Raw genomic sequence first — 21,083 nt, forward strand, 5'->3', positions numbered from 1 at the left:
GGTTGTGAAGGGTAACGGTGCTGGTGAAATTTCAAGCACATCGGACTTGTTAACTTATGTCTCAGGGTGACGGGCGCAGTGGTAGTATCTTTCAGATCTTTGCGATGTGAAGCTCTTAGTGGCACTGCAACTGTTATGAACAGGCGTGTCGCTTACAATGAGGCGCTACTTCAAGTTTTTGGAACGATATACAGAAATTATGGATTTTTCTGGCACGTAAAAGCAGTCCTATTCAAAACTATAAGTCACAAACTAGTGACACAAGGACACAAATTTCTTCAACTAGGGCAACCATCTAAGACGATTCCGAAATTTTCATTTACACCATTGCACTTGAAGGCAATATCGCGACACAAAAATTAGATCCTTTTCATGATACAATTTATGAATTATTAATTATACATACATCATGATGTATTTATATAGTATATAGATATACTGTTATAATCTGCTCTATGTTACAGATTAGAAAGTCTGCGGTCAGATAACTTGTCGCTCGGCGGATCGGAGCTCATTATCTCCACTTACTTTTTATAATATGTATCAGTTTCTTTTTTACAGCGCTCGACGCCATTTTAGTGTTTACATTGGAGAAGGAAAACAGATAGACGGGTAATATCTTCAGATAGAATGGGTAGCAAATATATACGTACAGGCACATTTGACGACTATTTTTCATTAGTAGTAGGGCTCTTTGTGAAAAAGTTCGTTCATGTAAGTACTGCCACTTTTCCTATTTCTGCCGTAATGTCCGCATATGTGTTCCGGTTTTGAAGGGTGAAATTATAGGCACATGGGACTTCTCAAGTTATGTTTCAGAGTGACGGGCGTAGCAGCAGTCAGATCTTTGGGATTTAAAGCTCTGCAACTGTTATGGACAGGCTTGTAGCTTATCATCAGTCGAGCGACTTGTTCGTCCCGTCATGTCTTGATACTATAAAAAAAACTAGCAAATCCCCATAATATTGCAGCGTTTTTTTCTGTTTTATTTTCTTATTAAATGTATAATAATCTAATGTATAATTTCTTATAAAATGGTTTATTTTAGGATATTTTTTTTTATTTGAGGTCTTATTTTGGAAATATAAAATAGTCGACAGTCACTTTTTCGTTATTTGTTTTAATATCCAACTAACACAGGTTTGTCGAGTAGTTCGGGTTTGATTTGGCGTTCTTGTAAATTTCGTATGTTGTAAAATTTTTAAAGTCTCAGCTGTTTCTGTTTCATCACAAAATCAAAAAAATGCATTTAATTTCGATATTTTTTTTCAATAAAAGCTGAGTAAGGCTGTACTGAGTAGATGCTAAACGGTGTTAATTTAGCTGCTAATTTGTCTTAAATACTATTTTATGTTCTTCTTTCTTTGGTTTCGCCAAAGTATAGTATGTATATGATTAATATGTGTGTCAATATTTATATCGTTTCTGTGCTTTAAACTCTGTCGTTAATATTCAAATTGTAGATGAACAAAAAAATATAAACGAAACAGATAGCAGAGTTCTTTGTGAAAGAATTCGTCTATCGAAGTACTGCCTATTTCAGCCATCAAACAGTAATGTGTGATAATACTAGGAAGATTTCCCAACGAAAAAATCATCTAACTCTAACCAACGAGTTGCAGATATGAATAAATCTGTTTAATTATTTCTCTGTAAAGTGTACCTTGATTGGATTATTGAAGTAAGCTGCCAACTAATTCAGAAATCACAATTGTCAGTTAAGTTATTTTGAACGAATGAAGATAAAGTACTCAATACTGGATAACTTTATGTGGCTTTCTTATATCAAGGGTATGTTGTTTTTAATGCTGTCATTAACAGCATCAAAAATTGGCTCTGTAAAATTGTTCCACTTTAGAATCGTCTGTTGTAAAAGGTAGTCTTCATTCAGTGCATTTGCAACCTTTCACTTACAATGGCTGCACTAACGATGCACCCATTTTGGTTTATTTCAATGCTTTGAAACTTCAATCCAACACGTTACATTTTCTACTCTAACGACTTTAGGATAAAACAGAAAGTTTAAAAACAAAATTCGCAAAGCAATTGTTTACATTCTTGAAGTATAATCGTCTGAAATGGAACTTTATTACTTTATATTTGGGTTCAAAGAAGAAAGAGTTGTAGTAGACTGTTATTGTAATTGCTAAGAAACATAGTTGTATTTACATTTGATCAGATGATGCACTTAAAAATACACTTTCTAGCTTCTATGTTATGTTTTTTCTTTCTTTAATTTTATTACTTTTGTTTTTCTGGTTTTCCTTTTTTCTTCATTTCTTGTTTTTCTTTATTTGTTTGATTTATGCGTTGCAAGCAATGAGCAATTGTTATACAATATTGACGAATTTTTACTTTCCGTTATGAAATATAAAAATTACACATAAGTCATAGTTTAACTATCATTCTTTTGATGATTATTTTTCGTTGTATGGCACTGGTACCACACAACGAAAAATAATTAAAAATTGTCTGAACAACCGCACCAATTCATTACCTGGTCTTAAACTAGAAAATTCCCTATAAGTATCAGAGGAACGAAATGATTCCGGGGCATAACCAGGATACCCAGATCAGGATTAATTAAGAGTAGTTTGATTTCCAAAAAGTCCCATTGGGAATTCAAAAGAACCAGAGACGTCTTCATCTAGCGGTAACAATGTTAACCGCTGAGTCACCGAGATCATTAAATTTTATTTCTATGGTATATCATTAAAAAGGAACTTGTTTATTTATTTACTAAACTTTATTGACCACAACACAGAATGATACAAAAGGCGGACTTAATGCTAAAAGCATTCTCTACCAGTCAACCTTTGAGGAAAACGAAATTCACGAATGCGGCAAATTAAACAAAATATTAAATTAATAATAACACAAATGTAATAAATATATAATCAAATATATATAACAAACAAACCTTATGTTAGGTTTGTATATATGTATTATGTATACAGATTTATCTGTATACATAATACATAATAAATTTATATATGATACATACAATAACAGAAGATGATGATGATGAAAAGGAACTTGTTGTACCTAGTTTACTTTTTTATTATTATTATACAGTGTAAGATAGTAAATAAGTAACACGCCCTCAATATCAACTGTCACGCGTCCTAGAGACACAAGGTGTCCCTAATGATGTCGATATTCGACTTGTTAGTAATTACTAATCCTGTCATACGAATGACAAATTAGTAACCGACTAATTTTCGTATTCGAATGATATGAATGATTATTCATTACTAATCCATACATTCCATGCTCTACATTTCTGCCTGACCCTCTCTGACATATCGCCGGGGATAGTGCAAATACGCTTGTAGCATTGGTAAAAGCCGCGTATCTGCAGTAAACCAACTTTTACAGTGAGAGTGATTTAGCGTTATTACTTTGTTATTTCAATGGTTACGACGGTAATTTTTCCACAGTAAGCATTAATTTATGTTGTCTACGGACTCATAACAATAGATTCCCGCAAATCACGCTAATTTGGTTGCCGCGAAATTTACGCGGGTTTGATTTTTCCACTAAATTACCGAAATGGAAACTCATAATCCAATGCTAGTTACGCGTAATTGCACTATCCTCGACGATATGGTAAATACCGTAAATCTTACGGGGACAGGCTTACTTGATATGGACATGGTGAATGGACTCGTACCATCGACCAAATGGCAGGGGCATTCAGTATCGGTTATCATTCGATTCGAGTCGAATAATTGTGCTTGGATTAGGCGAATGATTTGCCCATTCGAATGATTAGTAGTAATAACATTCAAAGTCGCTCATCGCAACTGTAGCGTCCCAGAACTACACGGTGACTCTAAATCGCAACTGTGTTTTCACCCACCACTTTTGAAAAATTTTAAATTAAAAAAAAAATACTTTTTTACCACAATCGTCAGGGACACGGTGTGTCTCGAGGATGCAATCTCGATATTAAACTATAATGGATTTTTTAAATAAATGTTCCAGTTACTTATTGACATTTCCTATATACACTTGACATTGTTAGTTTAATTCAATTATTTATTAGTGTCATTAATTATGTTAATTTGTACATGTATATTATTGTGCACATATAACTTACTATTATATAATTATTTCTTCATTATTTTGTAAACCAACGCTCACTTTTTGAAGAGTAGTATAAAATGACAAGTAGGTAATTGTAATTTGTACGAAATTTGTAATGTTGAGAGAAATAAACTAAAATTATATCGAGAGCGTAAGCACATAGGTTTCGTATTCCCGAAGAATTGCTGGGAAGAAACCTGAAAAGTTATTTCTTATGACGAGTTCCCGGGGAGAAATATTTGTATGGCCTACATTTATTTCCCTGGTGAGTTTGGTTGTAATTTGTGGTTCTCTATGTGTGTGTCCATGGCATCCGCGACACAGTGTTTCCCTAGTGCGGAGCTATGAGTGTGCACGTTATTTAATTATTCTTATTTCTGAGCTATAGTCCTATCTATGAAGTTATCATCAATATTTCTGCTCAGCACCCTAACATTGAGTAACATTCCCATTGTTTGATATAGATAACTACATTTAGTCTTTCCACTGCCAGTCCTTGGATCTTTCTCCCATAATGGTTCTACAAAACAGTCGTTACACATTTTTACCCTGCTGTACTGTATTGTCTTAATACCTCTTTATTGCTTTCTCTCTCTGTCCAATTGATTCTCTCTATTTTTCTCCAGTACAACATTTCAAAGGCTTCGTTCGTAGTAAGACGCATAGTAATGAGCTTTCAATAGCTTTGCCCACGTCTACTGTGTGGTTAAATAGTAAGCAAAACATGAAATGCCAATTTATGTACTTTTACGTGTAGTACACACACTATAAAGTCTAATGGATTTTGCAGGAGGCAATCATACTTACACTTTTATAATAAGATACTTATAAACTGTTGTAAAACAAAAACTTTATGCAAAATAATATGTATTAAACAATTTCTGAGTAACTTGAATGACAAAAAATTATGGGGATGATGCCTTTAGTTTTTTCAGGAACGTTATAAAAGATAACCATGAACATTGGTATAGAGCAATCACAGCAGTTTCTTAGTCATTCTTCTCAAGGCAATTTGCCCATGGAAGAAGTGGCAGTGTTTACTCATTAAGTCAATTTCAAGTGTCATTTACTTGTGTACGAAATGAAGATATTTTGAACTATGCATTTTCGAATATAACTAAACAATACTCATAACTTTATACCATAAACAAAGTAATAAAGAAACAATTTTGTTGGTGTAATATGAAATATATTTGTACATAATTTACGTCTATACAACTTCTACAATTTGCCAATTGGTAATAATAATATTATTGAACACCAATAGAGCAGTATTTTAATAAAGTCAATATTAGGAAAACGTAATGACATACCAGAGAGGCAACGGTGTATTTACTGCGTTGCAATTTTGAAGTTAGTGCATTAGGGCACTGAATTCGATTAGTAGTCGTTCTGAATCCGTTATACAAATCTAGAAAACTTGGACCCACTTCGGATGTCGCTTTTGCACTAAGTCCATTCGAATCCGAAAAAATACGAATACCGCTTGTACACCTAGAGATAAAATGATCCCTGTGACATTTCGGACCGTCATTTCTCGGATTCAGAACTCGGGGAACGAATTCGGCCAGGTGATCGATCGTGAAGTCTTTTTCCATCCACATTACCCACCACAACCAGTTTGTCAAGATTGTCTGCTTATCGGTGAGCAATATGACCAAAATACTGTAGGATTATCTGGTAGCATATTGTGGAAAGTCTATCTTCGATAAATAATTATGAAAACACGTCATACATACATGGAAAACTTAATTTTTTAATCGAAGATCGACTTCCGTTACAAGAAATAATCCGTGAAACGCTTGACGCTATAATATAATCCGGAAAACCATTCTTTAAGTCGACGAATAGTTGAATTACAGTAACTTCAAGTTGTTTTGACTTTTTAAACATGATATTGTGTATCGGAAAGTTTTAAAGTCCTGTAGGCACCATAAGTCCCTTCGTCTAAATCATCATGTCTGTGCAATGATCTGCAAGAATGAGTCCTTGTCATCATATTATAAGAGCCATTACTTTTGTGTAAATTTCTAACAGCACTTCGGTGTCTAGTTTTCGTACGTATTTCTGGTTTTAAATCTGTTTCGTAGAACTTTCGTTCTTCTGTTTGTAGCCATTTGGAATTTGATAGAAGTTTTTTTGTCCATTCATCTGAAATAAAAAACGATATTAATTTTTATATCATGGAGATATAAAGTTAAAGAGGTGATACTGTAATTTAAAACCATGGTAGCTTAATGTTTTAACCTACCTCTCAAGCAGAGGCCTTAGGTTCGAATCTGAGTTTACGGAATTTATGTGCGAAAGATTCACAACCCTTGAAAATCGTCCCCAATCCGCATTGGGCCAGCGTGGCGGACTATGGTCTAAAACCCTCACCTGGGAGGCGACCCGTGCCCGACAATGGGACGAAAAAATGAGTTGAGCGTGTGATATCTACAACATCACACTCTGTCAGGCATGAATGGGGCCACACTACCTATAATATGTTTAAAGCATGCCTAGCAGTGGGATATATAAATGGGTTGACGATGATGGAATTTAAAACGGAATGCCAGATTATCTAATCCAAAAATTGTTATATATAAATAAAATATTTACTTCATTGAACATCATGATGTTTTCACTACCAAATTATTGATATATTTTTTTGTGAAAATATTCCTAACTTTGTTATTATTATTGATACCTTTTTATTTTGTTTTGTAGTTGAAGGAATTTTTCATTGTGTTCGATCTTTGTTTCAATAATATTAAACAGAAAATATCTTACCATTGAGGTCCCTCATGGCCCCAGCTTTGCCACCATATTCATAAGGCAGTCCCTCCACAGGGAAGTAGTCCAGCCCCATCGCATGATTAATTTGCTCATCATTTGCGTGTATCTGAACGACCTTGCGACGCCAGGGATACAGACCAATGTGCAGGAGTAGCAAAGACATGGTCTTCAGGCGTTGTGTATTTATTACGTGGACTTCAGAGAACCGTAGGGGATATGCTTGCTAAAATTAAAATAAACAAATAAATATTAAAGAACATTACATGCGTTACTGTGATTCCAAATTGAGTAACTAAATTACTTGTGTAATAGCAATCGGAAACAATGACAATAGCACAAACACACAGATCCGAGACTGTATAGAAAAAGCTAGTTTTTCTACGTTGTCTCGGGTTCGATCCCCAGCCCGGGTATGGCGATACCATGAAAACCGGTATGTAAGCCACTCGACCACAGAGGCTGTTATTCGATTACGGAGGTCGTTATGAAATCAACCAAATGTCAAGATCAATAAAATGACTAGTATGTCAAGGAGATGGGCTCCTTCAGGGAAGAGTTTAGGGCCTAATCTTTTCTCTAGCTCGTAATCAAGGCTATAGTTAACGAGGCATTCGGACCGCTATTACCAAGGTAAATACCTTGAATGAATATTTTATAACATACCTTGGAATGTAAGCCGGCGGTGGGAATTAAACTTGATCATCTTATCTTTATAAGGCTTGTTTTGGCTTTCCATTGTTTTCAGACGAAATGTGTTACATTCAAAACTACACCATAAAGTCATTGACATAAGGTTGATCCTTAACAAATGTTAGATATTTGTAAACAATTTGAACGCTCTGACAATTTCGACGCCGACTGTTCACAGGATTGTTTGCCGATGCCTTTTATCCCCAAAAGTTTTCAAAGAAAAATAAACCATTCTACTCAGAACTTTCGAATATAAAGCAAATACCTTCATACACCAAACAAAATCCTTCCAATAAGTGGCTCTGAAGTGATTCTTGAGATGAGAAGGTTGAAGATCACTAACGTCGATGAATACTACCTCTCCACCTGGTGTAGGGTCTTCCCGTAATCTGAAATGTTAAGAAACTAATAAGAAATTGTAAATATGGAGTGAAGTATACCGCGTTGTTTGTAAAGAAGATTTAGAGTCAGTGGCGTAGGCCGGAGAGGATAAAGAAACTGTTTCGTGTGATCAGTACAGAGAGATTCTTATTTATTGTTTTAATCTTTTGAATAATACTTAGCATTCGAACACTAATGGCCTTGATTGCGTCACAAGATAAATGGGCAAGTAATAATAACAAAGTGGTGAAGTGTTTTTACACAAAAAAATATACGAATAATCATACCAGTGAAAACAAAAAATAAAATGTGTTTCATTCTTTTTAAGCCGTTAATAATAATTTATCTTTCTTTATCACAATAGAAAACTCGTCAACTTTAAGTACCTACCTATTAGATTATATGATCTAACTTTTTTCTTTTTATTGTGGAACAATCTTGTACAATTACAATATGTATAAAAAAATTACCTTATTACTAAATCTATACTTCCCTGTACTTACAAGTGAACAAGTATAAGGTATAACCAAAGACGAGCAATGATAAGTTAAATAAAATCAGATCAGAGACCAGTAATAAAAAATTATAACAAAGTAAACAAAGCAAAGAAAGATTGAACAACTAATGATTAGCATACATTAAAATTTGATTTGCTGATATGGCTTTTAAACTGCTGCAAAGAAGAGTCAAACTTTTCAACTTCACTACATTTTGTATAAGGAACAATTTCTTTTTATCGTAACATGTTTTATTAAACTTAACTTGTTAAACTAAAGGACAAAAAGATTTTTTTTTACTATTGGCTCTTTCATTATTTCGTGGCATCCGAAAAAATATAAATTCCAGCAAAATTTCGATTATTAGAGAATCAGGAGTTAAATTTCAATGACGGTGGAATGTAACTTCTGTCAAAGGCTTCAAATTCTTTTATCTGTTTCCGCTTCAGTTATTTTATCTCGTTTCATTTTTAATATAAATTTTATTCAGAGGCTTCAAAATAACAGTAAACGAAGACAATGTTTTCTTTTTTTTTTAACTATAATCATAGTTTTAAGTCGTTGCCTCCTGAATTTTGGTCATATCTTTTAGTTATTCCTTGTATATATTTAGATATATATTAATTACTATTATTAATCATCGGTGGTTTACTATTGGATGAAAGTGCGCCATCGAGTAAGTATTTTTTTAAGATACCAGTGACGTGCGTCAGCAGTTGCAGTGCCATTAAGAGCTTTAAATCACAAAGATCTAAGAGGCACTGTACACTGTACCTTGAGGCATAAGTAGACAAGTCCCATGTGTCTGTAATTTCACCAACAACCATCCTTCAAAACCGAAACGCAGTAATTCTTACATTACCGCTTGACGGCAGAAATAGGTAGGGTGGGAATACTTTCCTGGACGAACTCTTTCACAAGGAGCTCTACTAGTACTAGATATGGTTTAATGTTAGTACCATGAGTGCTATTTTTACATTATACATATTATTATTTACTACGTTTTAGGTATGTGAAATGAAATACGTCTCTACGATTGAAGTTGTGTCAGTTACCCTGTTTAGGTATGTGAAATGAAATACGTCTCTACGATTGAAGTTGTGTCAGTTACCCTGTGGGCGCTGGATGAGTAGATCCCGTGTTCGATTTTCAGTAGGATCAATTTCTGTTACAAACCCGGAGTTAATTTCGTTGCCTGGGTAGTCATAGTACAGGGAATTTCCTAATTTGACACCAGATAATTAGCTGGATGTTCTGGCACTATTATTATTACTATTATGGATAATTATATACCTTATGTCCATGATCATAAGCCATCTTGCCAATAATGCACGTGCAGAGAGAGGCCTGTCCAAAGCAGTGGGAGCTGGTATTTTGACCAAGGTCATTCGTCTGCCGCCAACGCTTTTTTCTTTCAGAGGCACTATGTAACTGAAAAAGATAGAAATGACAAGATTTAAAAGCTCGAATTTGATTTTCTTTTTACCTTGGGTAAACTCAGGCGTGTTACAATGACAGGACACAGCAAACGGAGGACTAGCTACATAGAGAAATGCAGGATGTTCTACAGCAAAGATAAATAAATAAATATTAGACACCATTACATACGTTGCTCTGATCCCAAAGTAAGTAACTAAAGCACTTGTGCTATGGAAATCGGAAACAACAACCGTACCGCAAACACCCAAATCCGAAATAATGCAGAAAAGTTAGTTTTTCTACATTGACTCGGCCCGAGGATCAAAACCCCAGAGATGGCGACACCAAGAAATCCATTGTGTAAGCCACTCGACCACTGAGGCCATCATTATTTCATTAGATAGATAAACACTTTATTCACTGATATAACACAAATACAGATTAAGTTTAAACGAAAAGACATAACATGATTGTCATAGCAGTGAAAGGGTGGTGATTTAGCATATGCCAAAGTTTCCTAAGGCGCTGGTTTTCAGTCAGGACCAAGGAGAGGGATTAAGTTATTTGTAAGTAAAAATATAACGACGATGCGTAAAGTTATGCATAGTAAAGTGTAAATAATGAGTGCATCTAAAATAACCTATTTGATATATAAGTGCTTGAGCGAATGTGAATATAATTACAGCTGAAAGAGTAAATTATACATAAATAAGTTTAAGTGTTGTATCTAGTATATATGACGTATACATACACACATCAAAAGTGTCTAGGGATCAAGTACGTGTAAGAGTATTGCTGCAATTAGGGTTAATTATATTAACTTTTTTGTATCGCTATTGATACATTTTACTGAGTTTTAACATTTAAATATATAATAATATATAATAAATATATATATAATAATAGATAATAAGAAGAAAATCGATTGTCAATGTGGTTTTGTATAAAAATGAGTTATAGCGTTTTGACAAAATCATTAGGTACAATATCTGCATCGGAACCGAAACAATTTACATTATTATGGAGAGACGACATCATTTAACCCGAGAAGTGATGATGCGAGCCGTCGGAATGTTGGAAGCTGGTTCCAGGCAACGTGCTGTGGCTTTCACTCTTAACACTACACAGAGCGTCATAAGTCGCCTCTGGACGCGCTATCGCATGACGGGCAGCGTGGCCGAGCGACATGGAGGACGATCTCGCATCACGACTCGCAGACAGGACCGGTATATCCAAAATACTGCTCGACGGAATCGTACCATGACCGCCATGATGTTGGTTACGAGACTCCACAGCTCCTCAGGCTTGCTAATAAGCGATCAAACAATCCGAAATCGTTTACGTGAAGTGGGTCTGCGATCCTGAAGGCCGCTCAGAGTTCCACCTATTGCACCCTGCAATCGCAGGACCCGTTTACGATGGGCTCGCGAACACAGAAACTGGGAGGAAGAAGACTGGCGCTATGTGTGCTTTTCGGATAAATCCCGCTTCGGTATGAGACCGGATACAAGACGTACTCGAGTTTGGAGAACATCTGGACGTCATGAACGTTTGAGATATTGTCAGGAAGTTCATCCATATGGTGGGGGAACAATAATGATATGGGCCGGTATTTGGATCGGCGGAAGAACCGATCTCATTTGGATCAGGGGTAACCTCAATGCTCAAGTTTACGCAGAGAGGATTGTTTCAGATGTTATCATCCCTTTTCGAGGCCAGTTGGGTGATTCATTTCAACTAATGCATGACAACGCACGTCCACACACGGCTAGAGTCGTAACACGCATTCTTGCCGAAGCTCGTATCAACGTTCTGCCGTGGCCTGCTTAATCGCCGGACCTCAATCCAATTGAGCACGCGTGGAATATGCTTCAAAGAAGAGCTGTGCCGAGATGCATACCGTACATACTCTACAACAATATTTTGACTTGTTACAAAACACATGGGCGGCCATTCCTCAAAGTGATTTTGATGAACTCATCTTAAGCATGCCAAATCGCTGTAATTGTGTGATTCGTGTTAATGGTGGAAATACAGATTATTAATTTTCTTATCTTTACAATAAAAATGAGCAAAATCATCATTTTCGCCATTTTTTTGTCATTTAATTGACGCCGTTAATTTGAGTTTTTTCCCACAATTTGCAAAAACATCAATTTTAGTTTATTTTTATTTAATATAGGGGTAAGCGGTTAAATAAAACATAAGCATTAAAGTAAGAAGTCGTCCTGGAAGACTGGATTTGGTAAATATTGCTTAAATATTTTTTGTTTCAAAAATATTCACTTGATCCCTAGACACTTTTGATGTGTGTATAATGTGAATAAATGAAAGTAAAAATGAAATCCGATTCTAGACAGACCAAAAAAAAAAGAATTCAAACAGAGACTACAGATATTTTTGAAGTGAGAGTAGATGTTGCCGGTACAGTGCTTTGAATTTAATGTCACGTTTCGTATAGGTGGTTACGAGTGTACGCTTTTCCCATTGTGATTTAATGATCGAAATCGGGACCTCAGAAACGGCGACATCATGAAAACCGGTGTGCAAGTCACTCGACCATAAAGGTCGAGGAGTAGATGACAGCGTTAAAGTTGAGGGCTGTTTATGGGTATGACAAGCGCGACATCGTGACACGAACTTCCGTAAGACTTGTCTCAAGCAATGGAGAAAATTGGACTATGAATGATGATGACAATAATGGGCAAATACTTCCAATTCATATAATGCAGTGACAAAACAATGGGATTTGAAAGTGCTGCTACAAAAGTCCTAACCAAAATAGGTCCCTTTCCCAATACTTCAATAGCATTATGAAAACATCGTGATGTTCAAAATTGAATCAAGATTGAAACAGTCACGAATGTTACTTACCTCTAGGGTTATACACTTAAATGATCTTTGTTTAGTTGTGAAAGTAAACGTTGAAAATGAATGTGGAATAGTATCCTTTTTGGGGTGTACATAGAGTTCTTATGTTTATACTTTTACGGATCTGAAAGAGTTGTAATAAATAATATGTTTACTCAGTCAGTCAGAGTTCTTCTGTTTACTACATTCCCGTTTTGAAGGGTAGGGTGCTGATGAAATTGCAGTCACGTGGGACTTGGTAACTTATGTCTCAGAGTGAATGGGTTAGTGGCAGTACCGCTCAGATTTTACGATTTAAAGTTCTAAGTAGCATTGCAACTGTTATAGGCGCTTCGTTTTTGCACGACGTTTTTGTCCTATCACTTGATATTCTAAAAAAAATGTCAAAAGCCTTGAACACCGCTGTAAAGTTGTCGCTAATCAGTATTCTACACAGAGAGTGTGCGACGGAGTTGAATGAAATAATTCCGTCATCCCGTTTCTATCATCGGGGGACTAGACGTAGGCAGGGGTTACAACTTTATGTTGTGGTTATACCCAAGATTCGCACGAACGATTTCACATTTATATGGCGAACGGCATTTGACTGGAATTCCCTGCTTGCAGATTTCTTCCCTGAACTTATAACTTGGGCCTTAGGTGAGAGTGTATAGGCATTAAATAGGTGTGCATTGTTGGCGTCATCGTCACTTTCCTTCAAGTGACGTGGAAGTCAAATGCACTCCTATAAAAATGTCGTTGATGAGCAAAGAAGACGGTGCAGTGAAAGACAATGCTTTCTTTAAAGTAGTATTAAAAGAAATTTGACGACCTCCGCGGTCGAGTGGTTTTTACATGGTGATCCCGGCCGGGTCAATGTAAAAAATCTAACTTTTCTATACTGTCTCGGGTCTGGGTGTTTGTGGTACCGTTGCTTCCGGTTTCCATAATAAGTGTGTGATGTTGTCTAACACCATATTTAAAAAGAAAAAAGAGGCATAAGAGAAATAGAATTTTTTGTTTGCATGAATATCAGTTTTTGATTTATGTAAGCCTAAACGCGTAACTGTCAAATAAAAAAAAAATGAACTCATTATTTATAAATTATGTGTGTAAAGCAATTACGCTAAAATTATGTTTAATAAATACTTAAGTCTTGTGGGGGATGATTCTACCCATTAAACCAAAAGTGGAATCAACCTCTTTCGCAATTAATTGAACATTCTGCACATATATTTCATTTTAGAATTAAATTAAAATGCCTGAAAGGCCAGGGTAAAGGGTTAAAACCCTTTTAAATATTAATACAAAATTTAATGTAATAATATAAACCTTACCTAAGTAACTAAAAATATACATGAATTGGAGTTCGTACTTTGGTCGTCATATTTTTAATTTTGCAGTTATTAACTATCATCACCGTCATCATCATTATCAACACATTTATACGTCACACTGCTGTGCGTTGGTCTCCCCTTTGGCGAGGGTTTAGGTCATAGTCAAATGCGACGTTGGGGACTTTACACATTTTCGAACAGTTTTTTACACAGTTGTGAACCTTCTTCGACGTACAGGTTTGATCACGATGTAGTTAGTTACTTCATCGAAAAGCTCATGGTAAATTTCAAATTAAATTTCGTACATAAATTCTGAAAAACTTAGAGGTGCGAGCCCAGATTCGAACCCACGGTTGTAGGCTACCACGTCTTATTCTTCGGCATTGGTGAACCGATTTTGATGATTCTTTTTTGTTCATCAGTGTTTAGTCCTATTTAAATTTGAAGAAAATATTCCACCTCTAAGGGTGGCAAACTAGGGAATGAATCCAGTTCCGCGCACTTTCCGGAAACCGGTTTCAATAAAACTTTGCAAATGGATGTAATTCGACGAACTTTTGAGGACGGTTTTTTTTATAATTTTACCCTTCAAATGAAAAACATAATTTTTCGTTAATTATTGTAAATGAATCTTGTACAAAGTGACAAATCAACGAGTCTAGTTACATAGAACAACCATTAAAATTTTCTTTTTTCTCAGGGGAATCAGCCTTGTGAATAAGCGGTAGTATTTAATCAATTTAATGTTTTTGCTTTGTGGTCATTTCATGACCTATTACTAAATTTTTATTTGTATTTCATTTAATTTAATTTTTTTTTGTTTATGTATTTATTTTTGTTTTAAATTAGCTTTATCTTTTTTATTTCTTACTGTGTATTTTTGTGTTGTGGCGTTTTGCAATAAATGGTTTCTATTCTATTCAATTTGATGATTCGAGTGTAATTTTGCTTACCCATGACGTAAAGATACTTTGAATTTGAATTTAAACTCTCCTTCTATCCTACCACTCAACAGTATCTTTTAATATTATTATTCTCATTATCCGGATACATTTTATGCCACAAATCAATAAGTCCCATAAACCTCTGACCCTCTTAGTCACCTTTACCTCTTTTGATATCATATAATGAAAACGCTCTTCCGCATCTGTTAACCAAGTATCTTCCTACATTATCATTCTCATTATCCCGATGCTTTTCATGCCACAAATCAATAAGACCACCAAGCAAAGAGAGTTTGCTATAATCACATCTTTCGAAATCATTAGACCTATGTATCTAATTATATTATAATAAACACACTTACGCATCTTGACAACTAGAGAGGATATCTTCATCATCTGGATGCCTTTTATGCCACAAATCTGTGAGTCCACCGGGACCTCTTGCCGTGTAATATCGTCGCGCCCTCTTCGCTGCCTCTGCCTCGTCGCCTTCGCAGGTTATCGGGAAGAGGTCGAGGACAGTCAACTCTTCATTTGAAGCTTCTCGTATCAGGTTGTCTCGGGCCCACCGTTGTGAGAACGACGCTGCCGGGGACATCCTTGGTCTGAAATTATTTAGGAGAAATTGTATTATTAAATGTCCTAAACGAGATGGCACTGTAGATGCTACAGAATTGTTTGAGGAGTGATATCAACTTACACTGGCCTATTCTGAATTAATCCCCAAGGAAATTCCGTGGCTCGCCAGTATTACATTAAAGTATTAGATAATACAATTTAAGAATATTATCTTGATTTATAATGTAATTACCAGCCACCCTATCTTTCAGGTAATGTTTTCTCAGTTAAAGAGTGACGTACGGTTATGGGACAGAGTCAGCAATACTATCATTCGTGAACGATGTGGTTTGAAAGAGGATATTGTGATAAAAGCAGATAATGGTGTGTTGAGGTGGTTTGAGGAAATGAAAATAGAATGGTAAAAGAGCTGTTATAATGGTAATTTATTTCTTTAATAGGTTATTTAATCTAATTACAACATAGATTTGAACGTGCATTTTAAGAGCGGATACTACTTCAGCTCGTCATTGTCGAGTGGCGGAGTCACTGGCTTTATGTCTTTACAAATTCAATTGATATAAAAAAAAATCATTGGTATTTGTAAAGTACTTATTGAATATAGCGGTTTTCTTGTAAAATTTCGAGGTAAGTTTGTGTTTTTTTTCTCTAGTGAAAATCTTTAGGAATCGTGTTTTCACACCGTGTACTAATCAATGTATGTCTTCAATTTCACTATATATTTTTTGCAAAGTGATTGATTCAACACTTTCGCTGTTATACGGAATTAACCAAAGCCGTTTGAGGTTGTATAGACTCGTAAACAGATTGGCCTGCTAAATATTATATAGATAGATCCAACGTGGAAAGCAACATTGGAAGGTGTCGGCCACGAAGAGCGTTTTCTGATGAAATCGAGAACGTTCTTAAAAAGACTGGAAGTACGTATCGAGAAGTATCTATACCTAAGCGGACTTGTGTGAAAAGATTGACGAAAAGTAAATAAAAATTGTGCAAAGTAGCCATTGACAGTTCTTGTCTACCTCATTGTGATTCCAAAGACGTGAGTAGGTATACCTACCTACATATCATATAACGAGTTCTTAGGTTTTCCCGATTGTTACACATAGATAGTTATAGTTCAGTGTACAGAACTTTAATTTTCAGTTCATTGGCGAGTACCGTCAATAGAATTTTGATTCAGAACTAAAAAGAGCGCTTTTACGACATACTTTATGAAATTATAATTGACAGATTCAAGTACAGGAGTAGAAAAAGAATGTTTTATTTATTCAATCATATAAACACTGAATCGTATATTTCTTTATAAAAACCACAACATTTTTTGCTACTCCATGTTGTCTCCTTGCAAGGCAAAGGCAATAACTCTGCACGAATAAAAAACCTTTTACGTTGTCAACACACCGTAACCTTGCGATGCCTCTTGATTAAATGCCTACATGCTACATGAGAAAATAAAAAATAGAAAAATATTATCTGTTATTTTCTGTGGCGAACATCTAAATGGAAATTCAACAAAGTGAAACATTTCATGTGTTTTTTCACTTGTTTGTCTTTACGATCAAGAAAGCTTTGAGGCTCACTTTCGCTTTGTTTAAAGTGTAGATAGAAAACTAACTTCGGTAGTGATGAACAAACATTTTCGTAGCTGTATAGCTCCTTGTAAAAGAGTTTGTCCGAGAGAGAAAAGAAGTACTGCCACCATATTTATTAAGCCGCGAAGCAGTAGAGCATTACAGCGTTCCAGCTTTGAAGGGTACGGGTGCTGGTGAAATTGCAGGCACATGATACTTATCAACTTATGTCTCGGACTGACGGGTGCAGTGCTAGTATCCCACAAATCTTTGCGATTTAAAGCTCTGAGTGGCACTGCAAATGTTATGGACAGGCGTATGTTTTTTTTATAATATCGAGTGACGGCATCAAGTCGTGTGTCTGGCGGTAAGCTACCACCCTGTCTATAACAGTTGCAATGCCACTCAGAGCTTCAAATCGCAAAGATCTGAAAGGTACTACCACTGCGCCCGTCACCCTGAGACATAAGTTAATAAGTCCCATGTGCCTGTAATTTCACCAGCACCGTTACCCTTCAAAACCGAAACGCAGTAATGGTTACATTACTGCTTGACAGCTGAAATAGGTAAGGTGTATAATGATAATCTCTCTTATATTGGACAAACGAAGCGAAGTATTTATACCTGCGTCAAAGAACATATAGCTGATGTCAAACACCGTCGCGCAAACAAGACTCACAGTTTAATTCAATCAAGTTTGACAAACCCCAGTTCCTTGCAAAAGAAGTCCGTTATCTACCCGGGATGCTGTGAGAGGCCATTGAAATTAAAAAACTTCAGTACTAACCTGGACGAACTCTTTTACAAGGAGCTCTACTGCTACTACAATATATATATGTACATTACTACAATATCTTCATAGCAATAACGTACAGTGTTATTCTTGTGAATTCACATTTGTGAGAACATGAAACAAGGCTATTATGTCTGCTGCATGACGATAGGTTCGCAAAGCTCGTGTGAACAGGCCTTCTGACTCAGATCATCAAGCATAACTACGAACCATTGCGATTAAATTGGCCTTCAAATAAATTAAACCGCTTTCGAGCCTATTCACACGGCGCATTTTATACGCGCCGATGACGCGTGTTTTGCGAACGCGCGCCGTAGAGGCTCAAAAGCAGATTGTTGCGTTTGTATTGATACAAACGCAACAATCTTAAAGCTTGTCTGTATCGAACATCGCGCTGCAAGCGAGAAGCCTATTATATTCTCCATTTGGGTTTACATTTGGAATTTCATGTTGAAGATAACTTTTGCTGTGATTTCTTTTCTTTATTCCTTTTCTAGCGCAATGCATGCAAAATAAAACCCAGAACCGCGTAGTAATAGTTTTCTACAGTTACTAGGTGATTTCTCTTAAACCTATTTTAGTATATGATTAAAAAGATACGTTATGCATGCTTTTATATTTTTTTAGTTACTTGATGTCAAAAACTAAAATTAAAACTATCTCTTATCAAAATGCGCGAGGCTACAGCGCGTCTGCGGCGCGTATACGCGCAGATGATGCGCGTTTACCGCGCCACTGAATTTGTGAAACGTGTGCAAAGGTTTACTCACTGCGACTGCATCGCATTTGAATCGCGTTAACGCGCTTAATATGAGCGTCGTCGGCGCGTATAAAATATGCCATGTGCACAGGCCCTTAAGAGTCTATACAATCTCAAATGGCTATGGTTGATTCCGCATAACAGCGAAAGCGTTGAATCAATCACCTTGAAAAAAATATATAGTAAAATTAAGGATATACGCTGATTAACATACGGTGTGAGAACACTATTCCTAAAAATGTTCTCGATAGAAAAGAAACACAAACTTACCTCGAAATTTTACAAGAAAACCGCTGTATTCAATACATACTTTACATATACCAATGATTTTTTTAAATTCAACTGAACTAAATAGAACACTTGTACTATACGATATACATTATTCAAAAGGCTTTAAAATCGTTTGTAAAAACTTTAATTTTCAAATAAAGCCAGTGTCCCTGTCACTCGACCCAAGCAAAATGAACCGTATTAGTACGGGAAAAAATTGAATTCCAGCTGAGGAGGACTCGTAAGATCAGTCCATCTGTTTGGGAGCTACGATGCCACAGGCAGACAAACATGCAGATACAGACAGACTTCAAATTTTATCTCCTGTCTTTTTGCTAGCCTATATCTAACATGCCATTTATACGAATGCCTTACGTAAGTGATTATCCAGTTACATTTTCTTACCACGTTACGATTACTGATAATCGTTCGTTAATCGATCAATGAATAACCGCGAAAATCTTAGAATACATATTGCTATCATATAGTCGATTTGCAGCTAGCTAGCTATCCCTTAATTAGCATTATAATTTAGGACCGCGTCACATGTTGTTATAATATGAATAGATTTTTGGGTCCGGTGTCATTGGAATATATTGCCTTTTGTTCCGTGCTCAAACATACGTATGCCGTGTACAGTATGCGCCCTCTGAGTCGCTTTGTAATCGCTCATTTACCTTGTACCGCCTGGGAACTTAGTAATTTTAACATTTACATAAGAACGCGCCTAGACAAAGATAACTTCATGCAAGAGCAATATTAGTACAATGAACTTGTGACTCATAAACTATTACAGCTCTACCTAATGTCAACAAATTATTTCATGGTTCTGACATAGCGGTGTTTGTATTTTGTAAAATTGTTTATGCTTCACGTTGTCTACATTGTCAGTAACAAATGACGGTTATCATTGTGATCATATCACCTATCTTTCAAACTGTGTGGGATGGGGAAAATTCTTCTTGATAATAAAATACGGCACGTAACTTATTCTCATTTATTTTTTCTTAATTATAAAAATAACATGAGGCACGTGTACAAAACCAAAATTCTCTCTGTATCTGCTCTTCGCCTGCCACCGTTCATCTCCCTTCATTCTCTCAATCATTCATTCCTAGCCTTCATTCTAGTTATTCAATCTTATCCTAACGTTACATTTCTAATTAGAGTTTTATGGCTACGTTCAATATAAAATATCCTGCATCTATGTACATACTATGTATGTATGTATAAATGTGGTATGTATTACAGAAGACTTCGGTGGCCCGACAGTTTGCTTAGGGGTTGTTGAAGCTGGATATGGAGGGTCAATTTCAGAAACGGCCTTTTCTGGGTACAGCCCCGGGATTAATTCCGTTGGTCTGGTACTCGTAGGTACAGGGAATTCTCTAGTATTAGCCAGGTAATTGGTGATTCATTCGAATGCGATAGAACTGTTTTCAATTGTTGTGACCATCCTAGTTAAAAATACTTAAGTATTAGATTACACTGCCGTGCACGGGTTGTTAACATTATAACACGCGAAATTCCTCAAAATTCAATATCACCAATAAAATATTCCCAAACAATAGTCCTAATACCCGAATACCGTCACCTATCACGGTATTGCATTCCCTTGACATTACATGCTATTTTAGTACCGGTGCGCTTGCGCAAGGTGAGCGTATAGGTCGCGGATTAGTCAATAGATCGATATTCCATCGGATTTGCATTATACTTCGGAGTGTGAGGTAAACTTTATAATTTAATACCTTTATTCAGAATAGTAATGTGTTCACCTTAAACACTACAGACCCCAAGCGAGCTAATTTCCATTGATCATATTGCATAATATAATAATGTAGAGGACAAATTAGATATCCTCCGGTGCCTCCAGTCGCTTAGGTTATTGGGAACTGGAGAGACGTTGTTTCTTCGGTGAGCGTGCCTTACAGCTCCGCCACCAATGAGGAGATTTGGTAGTGGACTTTAGAGACGACGGCTTAGTGGTGGCAACCGCAAGTTGTGCAATGCGCAACGGGAAGTGAGCGTGCCTACAGCTCCGGTACCTATCTAAAAAATATGGAGGGTACTATATGTGCAGCCGGGGCGGCTCTATTCATTTTTTGGATGAATATTTGTA

At 36.0% G+C, this 21,083-nt stretch overlaps 1 protein-coding gene across 1 annotated transcript; it reads right to left on the reverse strand.

Moving 5' to 3' along the window:
• Nucleotides 1-4,038: 4,038 nt before the first annotated feature.
• Nucleotides 4,039-15,590, reverse strand: LOC113240689. Its single transcript, XM_026478070.1, has 5 exons — nucleotides 15,348-15,590; nucleotides 9,729-9,866; nucleotides 7,823-7,946; nucleotides 6,862-7,090; nucleotides 4,039-6,240 (listed from the first exon to the last, which is right to left on the reverse strand). The coding sequence occupies exons 1-5, from the start codon at nucleotides 15,581-15,583 to the stop codon at nucleotides 5,975-5,977; spliced, it is 993 nt and encodes a 330-aa protein (XP_026333855.1). The 5' UTR covers nucleotides 15,584-15,590; the 3' UTR covers nucleotides 4,039-5,974.
• Between the last annotated feature and the right edge of the window lie 5,493 nt (nucleotides 15,591-21,083).

Source organism: Hyposmocoma kahamanoa, unplaced genomic scaffold, assembly GCF_003589595.1.
Source record: "Hyposmocoma kahamanoa isolate Upper Pololo Valley unplaced genomic scaffold, ASM358959v1 160, whole genome shotgun sequence".
Taxonomy (NCBI): Eukaryota; Metazoa; Arthropoda; class Insecta; order Lepidoptera; family Cosmopterigidae; genus Hyposmocoma; species Hyposmocoma kahamanoa.